Genomic DNA, 13,837 nt, shown 5'->3' on the forward strand with positions numbered 1-13,837 from the left:
CTAATAGCCTTAGATTTAGAAAGCGATAATATATCACAGTAGGTTGACATTGGTCTTTGTGCTTTCGACATTCTTTATACTATAACTGATTGTTCTGTGCTCTTGCGGTTAACAACACATCAAGTTTTTGACGTCTTTGCCGGGGACCAACAACCAATATCGTGATTTCGTTGTAGCACCGTATAGACTAAGGCACTCTTATTTCATTTACTATAATCCTAGGTAGATGGATCACCTAAATTTTCTCTACAATTACCACTCCCGGTATTTTGAGGAACCGTAAGATTCCCATAAATTCGACCTCAAAATATTAATGGAGGATTTCATTGCGACACAAGCTCTCTCTAGGCTAGATCTATGATGAAGCGCTTTGTGGTGACACAAACTCTCCAGAATGAAGAGTTTAGAAAACAAAGTCTCCATACTAATGAAACCGTTAGACAACTGAACATTGTGGCCGAGTCCCTCACAACTCACAACAAGGTATTGGAGGCTCAAATCTCCCTGCTTGCACATACATCTTTAGGACCCTTCCCTGAGAAACATGCGGGTGTTGTAACAACCAGTAGTGAAAAACAAATCGAAAATCCTAAGGAGAGTGATAATGAGGAGAGTTCTAGTGAGAAAAGAGTAGAGATTGAGAAAAGTCCACCGACACCACCCGAAAGGGAGGTTGTCGAAGAGGTAGAGAAGGAAGAACCTTATGTTGTTCCTCCTCCCTAAAACCCACCAATTCCTTTTCCGCAAATGTTTGTGGAAGCTAAGGTAGATTCTCAATCCAAAAGGTATGTTGAGGTATTAGAAAATATCCACACAAATGCACCTTTGTATGAGGTCCTGCATAAAAAGAGAATATTAGAGGATCATGAAACTGGTGGAATCGTTAGTGTTAAGAGGGGAAGGTTAGACTTTGAGGTGGTGGATGAAAGAATTAAACCCAAAATTGAAAAGCTGATACTCAAGATAGAGCAAGAATCACCCCCACAAGTTCAGAAGTATGAACTTCCCCATAAAAGGAAGAAAAGAAAAGGCGAGGGATATGAGAGATGGCTTGATAAGTGGCCATTGAAAGCGAAGATTATTTTAACGAGAAATCATTCTCGAAAGAACCACAATGAGTGCTTAAACTCCAGAGCCATCGAGCTACCGACGTTAAAAGAAGCGTTGCGTGGAAGGCAACCCACCAATTTTCTTTACTTGCTATGTTTGTTTGTTTGTTTGAATTTGCAGAAAATAAGGAGATGGATCACTTGACTTGATCTTCTCATCCAAGTTCTTAATTTAATTTTCCCATTTTTATCAAAACATTGAGGACAATGTACGATTTAAGTATGGGGGAGGAACTTTATTTCTTTTCTTTTATTGCTTTCTAGTTAGATTTACCATTTTCTAGTTTATTCATGTTAATTAGGATTTTACAGCTTTTTAGTTTAATTGTTATGTTAGTTGAGTCAATGCATGTGATGTCGAGTCTTTATGCGTGGATTCTTGTTGTTTATTGAATTTCCCAGTTTCTTGAGCCATACAATTTTTTTTCCCGCTTGATAAGACTTGAAATTGGTAGCATGATTAGAAAGTATATAGACTACAAATGAAAGAGAGACTAGATTGACGAGACTTGGGAAAATTGTTGCAAAATCGGTATCGTCCCAACACCTCAAGCCTCCCAAATATGGAAATCAATTTGAATACCTATTATGTCCATAACCTTGAGTTCTCATTCTCTAATAGTCTTTGAGTAGTTTATTTAAGCAGTCAACACCATCCTATGCACACATTACATAGGGAAGTTGATGCAAAATTAGTGAATGATCATGAGCTTAAAAGAAAAAAAATGAATAAAAGGGGAATGTTCCTTCTAAGTTAGGGGATCCTCACCCGATCATTTAGCCCAACAGTATCCAGTCCTTCTATTTATTAGTGAATTAAGCCAAAGTGCACATAAAAGAAATAAAAACAGATCATAGTCACTAACTCATTTTCCTACTATGAGTGTGAAAGGATAACAAGTTTAATATGATTGCACTTGAATGAGAAAGGATGAAAAAGAGGATGAAGGTTTCAGCATAATAACATGATTCAGATTGGTTTGCATATGGGGGAAACTTGTGACCGCATAATTGAGGAATTGTGTTTTTGCAATATCCATGGTGTGCAATTAGTACTTATCAAGTCAATTTTAATGCAAATAGATTTTGTAGCAAAGTAAGATTATTTGAACATTATTGTTTTAAGTCTTTACACTATAATTCTGAATTTTGAAAGATTTTCATGTATGTAGTAGCTTGCTTGAAGACAAGTAAAGGTCCAAGTATGATGGAGTTTGATAACCACAAAACATTTCAGATTTCTGACTCGATGCACATGATATTTTAGTCCATTTTATTTACTTTTTATGGTTTTATGTTGGTATATTGTTTCTGTTTCAGGTATTTTTTAAGAAGGAGAATCCGTGTGAGAAATCAGGATGAAAACTGAAAAAATGGAGAAAAGACCAAGATTTATACTCATGGCGTTCACCATGGCGTTTGTCATGACGCTTGCCATGACGTGGCAGCTTCCTACACACCAAAATGTCAAAAGGCCAACATTTTAAACTCACGGCGTTCTCCATGGACCTGAAAAGGCCATGTTCTCCATATTTACACTCATGACGTTCGCCATGAGGCCATGGCGTTTTCCATGAGCCTTAAACCCACACTCTACACATTTTGCACTCATGGCTTTCACCATGAGGCCATGGCGTTCGTCATAGATTTTGAGGTCTGAAAATAGCAGCATGAAGATTTCAGTTTCTCCCCATTTGTAGATTTTTCTCCCACGATTCCAACACGATTTTGAGACGTTTTTACCAGTTTCTAGTTCTATAAATCGGCTTAAGTCTTAGTTTTTCAACATCCAAGTTTTAGAGTATTTATTTTTAGGCAAAAATTTCAATATCGTAAAATCAGTAATTTCTCACATTAAGGGACTGTTGCATCTCAGTATCAGGAACTTGTTGTGTACTTGGATCAACATTTCAACAATCTTGCCAGAATTGTTTTGCAATTTTAATTCCAGAATCAATTTATTTCAGCTTTTATTTGCAAGTTTTATTTCATTTATATGGTTTAATTTTCTGTTTTAATTTTCATGTTTTAGTTTTCTGCTTTAATTTTCAGTTTATCATTTCTGCTTTTATCGTTTTTACTATTATTACTGTTGCTGCTATTAAAGTTCGAATTTCAATTCGTATTGTTTTTGTTATTGTTCATTGCACTGTTCTATTTTAAGTGCACATATCTATTTGAATTGCTACTGTACGTACTGGTTTCACTACATGTGTGGATGTTATCTATTTTAAAATATATATATTTACTGTTTTTGTTTTTATTTTATAATTATTTTATGTTTTGTTTAACTAACCATGTCCGGCTACACAATATCTTGAGTACCTATGATGGTGACCACATCTGCTAGCATGTGATGTTTGGACATAGAATCGAGTCCTTGTTAATGGGCAGAGGCAGGTGCTCTTATTTTACGACGGTAGGGAGAGTCCAGGATGTTAGGATCGTCGTTCCGACTGGACTCGATAAAATATATCGACATTGATTTTTAATATTAAATTATTTTTCTGATTCTAAACTTTATTTTAAAAATCAAAAAGCTTGCCGCAAAAGTGAAAGCACTTAGATACCGGTTTCAACGCAAAAGTGTGAAAACGGTATCCGATAATAAAATTTGGATTTTTAATTTCTAAAAACAACGACAACACTTTATTAATTAATTATGACTTATTAGTTTTCAAAAAGTGTTTCAAAATTGTAACTTACGGAGCGACGACAGGCAATTATGGTTCCAAAATATAACACATGATGCGCGAGAGTTAACAATATTTTTAAATTAGTATTTCCTCCGAAAATGATTTTTAAACCAAACAAAGTACTAAATTTTCTATGAGTCCCGAACGAACTCGGAAATTACATTCTGGTCTCCGTTTATTTTAATTTTCAAACTAGTTAATTTACATCCGTTCTCAAACAAATCATTTTTCGATAGCCTTAGATTTATAAAGCGAGAATATATCACAGTAGATTGACATTGATCTCCATGGGTTCAATATTTTTTATATTATAATTGATTGTTTCGTGCACTTGCTATTAGCAACATATCAAATACGAAGGTGCCAATACATGTAATGAAATCGAAATGTTGCATGCTACCCCAAACCAAATAAGTTGTTAACGCGAAGAGAAGTCATCACAAATCAATCAAACACAACGAATTGTATCATAACGAAAGCAATATACAAAATGCAAAGTAGCAAAAAGCAAACACGTATTGACGCTACGCTGAACCACCAAATAAGAATACAAATCCGAATTAAACGTGACGACAAAAAATAGAAACGTCGCACGTCAACAAAATAAAATAAGCCAGCATCTGGCTAACGCAGAAATGCGCTCATCACAAGCGAAATAGAATGCTTAATGCAATGCTGACAAACAAAAAACAACATGTATACTGAATATTTACATCATTATGTCGAACGAAAATCAAGCAACCCGTTACAGCATTAAAAATCACTTCGAGAATGCGCATCTGATCCGATTTTAACGTAATAAAAAATAGGATAACAACAACACAATTACAACCAAAAATATTTACAATATTACATCAATATTAACAGCCTTAAAACAAAATCCAAAAGCGTCCGGAATCAAATAGCGTCGACTATACGAATTGTTCATATCCGATTTAATCATAACGATAACACATCAAAGAAGAATGTGCACAAATCATATCGACATCGTAACTGAAAAATCGTATGTATGCATACACGTAACAATCACAACCAACAATTATGTATAACAAGCTTATCGCAACCGACATAGGTATACACAGTGCGACATCAAAAAAATATACAAAAAATTCAGACGTATAAAATCAACATATATACATAATACAAAGAAAGAATCGAAATAGAATATATCTCAAAATGCAACGATATTTTCAGACCGGGTAGTTAGCGAATGCAGAATCATTATTGTTGGCGGTGGTGATGAGTTGATGTGGTTCTTTCCGGAGGTGTGACGATGTACGTGGCGGTTGCCGGATGAACAGTGCAAGGTTGGTAACATAAGTGGATAGTGCGTGTTTGAAGTGATCACGTTGGTGGTCTAAATGAGAGGATCCGTAAGTTGATGAAGAGTGTGTTGGTTAGCCGTGTATGGTGGTGCAAGGGTGGTGGAAGGTTGCACTGCATGTTTATGTAGTTTATGTTGGTGTGTGGAGAAGAAGGGATAAGGGTGTGTAGTATGAATATAGGTGTGGTTTGGTGAGTTATGGTTTGGAAGGAGCTGCTACAGTGCGCGGCGAGAGTGGAGTTCGTTGGTGAGATGATGGCCGTATGGTAGGTGGACTTGTGGTGGCCGGATGGTGCTTCAGCTGTGTGTGTCTGAAGATAGAGGTGGTAGGACGTTTTATGGTGAAGGTGGTTAGTGAGGTACTGTTAAGGGAGGTTTATGGTATGGACTTAGGGTTAACATTTTAATACAATTCCAAAATTACCCTTTAAACATTTTTGTGATCAAATTGAATTCCAATTGACAAAATAATATTATAATATTTTTTTTAAATAAAAATCAAATTGATTATATATTTGTTTTTATTTATTTATTCTTAACATTTTGATAAAAAAACAAAAATAAAAGGAATTAATATGAATAAAAGTCGGACGCGAAATGAATGCATTAAATGCTTAAATCATAGTTGGCAAACCAAAATCATTGCGACTTCTAAATCTAGGGTTTTGTCATCTACGGATATGACTACACTTTTTTGTAAATTATAGGAACACGAGTCGAGGCTGAAAAGATTCCCAACTGATGAAGAAGGTGACAAGAAGAAGAAAACTCTAGAACTCAATTCCAAGAAAGAAAAAGATTATGAATCCGATGAAGAAATAATGTTAATCATTCAAAACTTTAAAATATTTATGAAACACAATAATCACCAAAAGGAGCAACCAAAGAACAAAGAAAGATCCTTATTTACTCCAATTTTCTTACAATATGGAAAGAAGGGACACATAAGACAAAATTTCTCTCAAAACCAAAAAATGAACCATAACCAGAGAAAATTCAAGAAACCATAAAAGGAAGCTAAGAAAGCTTACATCGTCTGGGATGTCAATGACATGGATTACTTGGATGATAAAAAAAGCTAACATATGGCTCATGGCAGATCATGAGGAAGACGAGGAAAATTCACATTTAAGTTATCCAGTTTTATTTCGAATTTGAAAGAATTTAAATAACAAAATAAGTAAGTTAAAACATCTTGTCTCCAACTCTAATAGAAATATTGATCAAACTAACATTAGAGGATCCAAAATAATTTGGGTACCTAAAGTTAAGACCTAAGATTTTGATACGGGGATGTTTTACCGTATCAAAGTCCAAGTGGCACCTTGATAGTGACTTTTCAAAATATATGATTGAAGGTGAATCTCTTTTCTCTTCATTTTCTCATAGAAATGGACGATTTGTATTCTATGGTCATAAAAACAAATGAAGGTTTCAAAATCTAACAATGGGAGAGGTTCTTTTAGTTGATGGTTTAAAGCATAAATTACTAAGTATTTGTTAATTATGTGACAAAGGTAACATTGTAACCTTTGATTGTTTTGGATGCAAGGTTATAGTCAAATCAAACTTACTAGCTCAAGAAGTGGAAATGCCTACACTGTGAATTTAAACAAATTCCTTAAAATGATGTTTGTCTTATGAGTAATGAGGATGAATCATGGCTATCACATATGAGAATAACTTATATCCACATGGACCACATAAATAAGTTAGCTCACAAGGACTTAGTAATCAGTCTTCCAAACTAACATTTTGAAAATAATCAATTATGTGATGCATGCCAAAAAGATAAACAAGTAGGAGTCTCTTTTTAAGTGAAAAATGTTATTTCTACAAACTGACTCGTACAACTTTTTCACATTGATATTTTTGCCCCATCCTGAACTAATAGTTCTGATGGAAATTTCTATGCCCTTATAGTTGGGAATGACTAATCTTGATATACTTGAAAAAAAATTATCTCGAAAAAGAGACGTGTTTACTACCTTCCAAAAACTATCCAAGATTATCCAGAACAAAAAAAGGATTAAGCATTGCATCAATTTGAAATGATCACATTGGAGGATTCCAAAATGGTATTCAACATATATTTTCCATTCAATGAACTCCCAAAAAAATAGGGTAGTGGAGATGCAAAAGAGATATCTCGAGGAGCTAGCGAGGACGATGCTCAATGATACAAATCTTCCTAAATAATTTTGGGTTGATGTAGTAAGCATTGTTGGGTGCGTAGTGAATCATGTCTTGATAAGACCAATTCTAAAACATATGTCCTATGAGTTATACAAAGGAAGAAATTCGTATATTTATCACTTACGTGTCTTCATATGCAAATGCTTTGTACTTAACAACGAGAAGGATAATCTTGGAAAATTTGATGCAAAAGCTGATGAAGGCATGTTTCTAGGATATTCATATTCTATGAAAGCTTTTGGAGTTTTCAATAAAAGAACCCTAACAATATAAGAACAAATTCATGTTACTTTTGATGAGTCTAACCCCAACTCTGTAGAGGTAGAAGTTGTTCATTTTCCAGATATCCTAGAGGAAACATATCTTGAAGATAAAGAACGAGATGAAGATCAAGAAATGAATCAATAGAAAGATCAAAGTAAAACTAAATCCATTCAAAATGAATAAATAAATGTATAACATTAGGATCTTTCCAAGGAATGGTGGTCTACCAAAAACCATCCAATGAAGAATATTATTGGAAATATTTCTAAGGGATTTACAAGTCGACACTCCCTTAGCAAGGTTTGTAAATTTATGGCTTTTGTTTCCCAAATTGAGCCAAGGGAAGTCAACAAAGATCTCATCGACAAACATTGGTCTCTTTCTATACAAGAAGAATTCATCAATTTGAGAAAAATAATGTTTGGAACTTGTTCCCAAAGCTTCTGCTAACCAAGTGATTGGAACCCGATGGGTATTTAATAAGAAGCTTGATGAGGATAAAAATGTTTTAAGAAATAAAGAAATACTCATTGAGAAATGATATAATTAATAAGAAGACATAGATTTTGATGAAACTTATACCCCTATAGCTCGAGTAGAACCCATATAGATGCTTTTAGATTTCTCATGCATCAAGAATTTAAAAATATTCAAAATAGATGTAAAGAGTGTTTTTAAACAATTACATTGAGGAGAAAGTGTATGTTGATCAACCTCTCGGTTTTATAAATTCTACATATCCTAATCATGTTTTCAAATTGAAATAAATTTTTTATAGTCTGAAACAAGCTTCCATAGCTTGGTTTGATTGTTTGAGCAAATTTATACTTGAAAATAATTTTCAAATTAGGAAGGTAGGTAAAACTCTTTTTATCAAGAAATATGAGCATGAAATTTTACTAATTCAACTTTATGTTAATGAAATCATTTTTGGTGCTACTAACAAATCCTTGTGTAAGGACTTTTCTGATATGATGTATAATGAATTTGAGACAAATCCAAAGAAGGTGTATTCAATAATCAAGACAAGTAATGTAAAGAGAAATTGAAAAGATTTGGAATGGATAAAGCCATGCCAATCTCAACTTCAATGAGTAATTCATGTAACTTATATAAATATGAAGAAGGAAATCTAGTTTAAGAAAGTAAGTATTGAGGTGTGATTAACTCTCTTTTTTATGTTATTGTATCTCATCCTGATATCATATTTGTTGTGTGTTTTTATGCTTGTTTTTAAGCAAACCCCAAAGAATCATATCCCGCTATGGTAAAATGCATTATGAGACATCTCACTAGAATGCAAAAAATGGGTTTATGGTACCTCCAAAGGAGTTCATTGTGCCTTAATTGGGTACCCTGATTCTGGTTTTGTAGGTTGTAAATTAGATCGAAAAAGTATCAACGATATGTCTAACTTACTTGATAACTCGCTTGTTTCATGGCATAGCAAGAAACAAACAAGTCTAGCATTTTCTATGGATATATGTTCCTCTAGGTATAATATATGCATAAGTCATTTTACCTATATGGTTTTAATAATGACAACATTATGAGGTGAAGTCTTTATCTCAAGTTATGATAAAGTTGTTAGGCTTAGGAAATAAATATGTCAAAGCCAATATCTTATGAATAATAACTAATGTCAAGAGGCTCTTGGTGGAATCCCTAATGGTCTCGAGTCAAGTAATCTTTCTGATGATGGTGTCTATCAAGAAGCCTTGTCAAGACTCATCAGATAGAAGAAGTCAAGTACCAGATGAAGTGCTAAATCATTGATGTATCAAGCAAGGGATTTTTAAGCTTCAAAGTTTGTGAAAGAGAGGAAGCGTGAAAGCTCTCCAGGTCTGTGTCTAAGTTATCAGAGTCTTGTAAAAGATATCAGAGTAGTTCTTAAATTACTAAGGAAATTCATACACTCACTTAAAAAGGTTTTAACCTCTCTATTTGATAAGACATCTTAAAACCCTTAGAGGAACCATAAAGGTGCTTGTGGGATTGATAAAGCATGTTACTAAATATTTAAGAAGCTTATATACATTGCCTAATCGATTACGACCCGTAGCCATTCAATTAGAGCAAGGCATAAAGCTCCTTAATCGATTAAAAACACTTCTAATAGATTATGTCTATAGCCATTATAGGTTTTACCTTTTGGGAATTATAGTTTCCGTTTTTATCAAGCACATAATTGATTAGACCTAGTGCATAATCGATTATAATCATTAGAACCCCATGGATAATTTTCCTTTTTTAGCCAAATTTCTCACCTATAAATAAAGAGCTCTCCTCACTTTAAACTACACCATAAAATGTATATTGACATAAGTTCACACTATCTACTCCTTTCCTTCTCATTTATTTCATTTCCCTAATTTGCCCTAGTGCTTTAAAAAGTAAAAAAATATCACTGAGAATTTTTTGTGTATTACGATGCTGAGGTAATATTGTAATTTGTGCAAGATGATTTTATCTCTTGCGGAATATCTATTGTGAGAAGTTTATGTTTGGTTGGTGAGATTGTTTTTGAAAATACTCGTTTGGATTGTGAGACTTGCTTGGTGTAAAACGCTCATTTGGTTTATCAGAGTCTCTGTTAAAATCTTTGTTTGGTTTATGAGTTGCACCTGGTGTAAAAGCTCTCATTTGGTTTCGAGATTAACCTGGTATACAATATTGTGTTTGGTTTGGATGATATCTAACGTAAAACTCTAGTCTATTTATAAGAAGGTTCATGGACATAACTTGTGAAAAGCTCACATCTATAGTGGAACTATCGAGAAGAAATTCTTGGGGAGAGGATTAGGCCAAGTGGTTAGGCAAAACTCTATAAATCTATGGTGCAATTCTCTTATCCTTTGTATTTTTTTATTTTATCTATTTGTTTATTTATGTTATTCCTTCTTCTCTTCTTCACTCTTACTTTATTCTATTTATTTATTATGTTTATTAACATTTATTCAAGTTACAAAGTTGTTTTAAGTATTCACTTTTACTGAAGATTTTTCAACTAGACATTGTTTTTCAAACCCACACAATTCACTCCCCTCTTATGTTTGGATTCACTTGTCCAACATTATCTATATCTGATATATGCATTGTCATAATAAAAAAGGGGGAGAATATGGATTCATATGCTTATAGGTACAAGTTTCTACAATTGTTAGATGATCTTAGTCGTTTTGATTATGGCAACACCTAAGTCAAATGACTTTTGGTGAAGTACGTGGTGACAACTATCCAATAATCTTCGGTGATGGTATCTTATCAAGAAGTTATCTCAAGCCTCATTAGTGAGAAGAGTCAAGTTCCAATTGAATTGCTCATCAATTATGAATCAAGCAATAAAACTTGAAGCTTCAAAGTTGTGAAAGAGATAAAGTGTGAAAGATCGCATAGTTCTACTCTTACCTCATATCTGAGTAACTATTGAGATTCTAAGACAACTCTCACACTCATAGTCAAATATGTTTTAAATCCTCTCTCATTTGATAAAACATTTGAAAATATCTTATGCACGTCCTTAATTAATTAATTAATTAATTATTTGTTTAATAAATTAGGATGACCTTTTACACTTGTTAATTGATTACCAAATTAGGGTAAATCAATAAACACATTTGTAACGCCTCCAATCAATTAGAGAAACCATTATTTAATTAATGACGACGTAATTCAAAATTTTTCCATATTAGGGTTTCCTAATCGATTAATGATTAAGATTAATCCATTAAGACATTAAAAATATCCATGTATAATTTTCCTTTTGAGCCATTTCTTTTTCTATAAATAAAGGACTTCCCCTCATTCCATTTTACACTAGTTTTAAAATTTAAAAATCTATGATCTCATTTTCTACTCCTCTCTTCTTTATTTTTTTATTCTTCACCAAGGATGACTTAGTGCCAATAGACTGAGAAACACTTGTCAAATTTTGGTTGTACTGGTGTGCTGTTGCTTTTGTTCTTGTTTAAGAATATGATTCTTATGAGAAATATCTTTGTTTGGTTCTTGGGATTAGCCTATTAAAATCTCTAATTTGTTCTTGAGATTAACAAGTTTAAATATCTATTTTGTTCTTGAGCTTAGCCTTTTAAAGATTGAGTTTGGTTCGGGGACCAACGTGTATAAAATCTCTCATATGTTGTAAGAAGGTTCGTCGGTGTCATACGGTGAACTGACTTTAATGTTTTTTTTAATCGCAATGTCGCGGTTAGCAAGAGTCGCCACCGACTTTTCTTTTATCCAATAAGGAAAGGTGGAAAAGAACAGGAAAGACCTTAATTTAGATTTTTGGGTTCGGGAGGTACATTATACAAAGGGAAGGTATTAGCACCCTTTGTATCCATGGTTATCCGTGGGCTCTTAATTGCTCAGTCATTTATGTTTTTCTAGCTTGAAAAAGTGTTTGAGAAATGTGTGGGAAATGTTTTGAAAAGGAGAATTTAACTTTGTAATGATTCTCGTATGAATGTATACAAAGTGGTTATCTCGTATAGTTTTGAAAGTCGTGTAGAAAAATATGACTCGGCAATGATCCTAGTACGGATGTATGCCAAGTGGTGATTTTCTAAAAAGGATGTTTTGAAATGTGTGAGGTGTGAAAAGTAGTTTTAGGTTATGAATGAGCAATTAAGGGTTATACCTGTCCGAGGCCTTTCCGGGCATTTCCTATCCTTATGAGGGTAAAACTGTCCTTACTATTGAGAAGTAAGTAGTTTTATCCTTTGGATGTAAAAGGGTCATCGTAGGGTCATCGATTGGTCATTGAAGGCAACAGTTGTGAGGATACCTTAGCATTCGAAGGGACTATCATCATTTAACCGTGGGCTACACCGAAGGGTCATCGAGGGACAAAGGCAACATTCGAGGGACTATGATGATTTAAACCGAAGGGTCTTTGCTAAGTGCATCCCCACATTCGCGGGACATGACCGTAATACCGTAATCGTAAGGTAACAAAGAGAGGTCCGAGATCACTTATTTAAAGACAAAGTTTTACAATTAATTAGGTAACCGTAATCAAGTAGGTAATTAGGTCCGCATTAAGATTAATACATTAAGATCAATTAAGCCATTAGGGTGGATCTTCGCCATAAAATTAATACATTAAAATTAATTGAGTAATTCAGGGTGAATCTCCATAAGGGCCACACATAAGGTGGAATACCTAGCCGACCGTTTCTTCGAGAATATGCAAGCCTTTACACCATTCAACACACGGGTTAGAGCATTGAGATAAAGTATGATTTGACAATTGCACCATAAAATAAACATAACAGTCATGAACTCAGGCCAAATGATGCAGAATTATGATAAATCATGATTAGATAAACATAAGATAGAACAGCAAAGAGACAAAGCAGCCACTGTCCCGTTCGCCTCTGCTTCGCCTAGCGAAGGCTCAGCGAATGCTCGCTACAGGCTCGCTTAGCGATGTGCTAGCGAGCGGCTGCTGGTTTTGAATTTGATATCAGTACAATCTCAACCAATTTTAAACCCTATGGATTTCATTACTGCAATTATATGGTTAATCATTTAAAGTATTCAGGTATATACCGGAGTTCACATGCCAAACTTAAGATATTTCATAAATCTAATCATAAAGCCATATGCAAATTAAGAACATAAGACAATCATAGCAATGTAAACCTGTTAGCAACTGAGTTGTGACTTCGAATCGGCAAATCGGATTGAATTGGGTAGAGGTAGACCTTGGTGCCGCCGAGTTCTTTCAGGGTTTGCCTCCAGTGAGTATCAGGGTTTGCTTGCTAGGGCTCTCCTTTTTCCGTTTCCGTTCTCCCGTCCCCCTTTTTCTTCCCCCTTTCGTGACTGAAGGCTTGGCTATTTATAGTGCTCTTGTTATGACCTAATGGGCTCAGAATGAAGCCCAGAAATTCTGATATTCGCAAGCTTCGCTAGGCGAAGGAATTGCTCGCCTAGCGAGCAAGCTATTTTGGGCTTTTACTGGATCTGGCGCTTCGCTGGGGCGAGTGTCATGACGAGGGGTTCGCTAGGCGAAGGGATTGCTCGCCTAGCGAGCAAGCTAGTTTGGGCCTTTTCTTGGATTGGGCCTGTTGTGAGCTGGGCCTTTGTTCCTTTAAGATCAGTGCCTTGCAGAATAAGTCGGAGTGTCTTGAAAAATGCCTTGTAATATTAACGGGCAAATTTTGGGGTATGACAGCTGCCCCTGTTCAATATTCTTGAACCGAGAGAGTTAGAATGGTATGTACGTCATTCGTGGTCTGGAG

At 34.6% G+C, this 13,837-nt stretch overlaps 1 protein-coding gene across 1 annotated transcript in view; it reads left to right on the forward strand.

The window, feature by feature from the left end:
• Positions 1-2,670: 2,670 nt before the first annotated feature.
• LOC127104679 (vesicle-associated protein 1-1-like) overlaps positions 2,671-13,837 on the forward strand; it is a 52,105-nt gene continuing 40,938 nt past the window's right edge. Inside the window, exons 1-2 of the mRNA XM_051041850.1 lie at positions 2,671-2,763; positions 3,162-3,260. Coding sequence (XP_050897807.1) covers positions 2,671-2,763; positions 3,162-3,260 — 192 coding nt within the window. The remainder of the gene's footprint in view (positions 2,764-3,161; positions 3,261-13,837) is intronic.

The sequence above is a fragment of the Lathyrus oleraceus genome, chromosome 7 (genome assembly GCF_024323335.1).
Source record: "Lathyrus oleraceus cultivar Zhongwan6 chromosome 7, CAAS_Psat_ZW6_1.0, whole genome shotgun sequence".
NCBI lineage: Eukaryota > Viridiplantae > Streptophyta > Magnoliopsida > Fabales > Fabaceae > Lathyrus > Lathyrus oleraceus.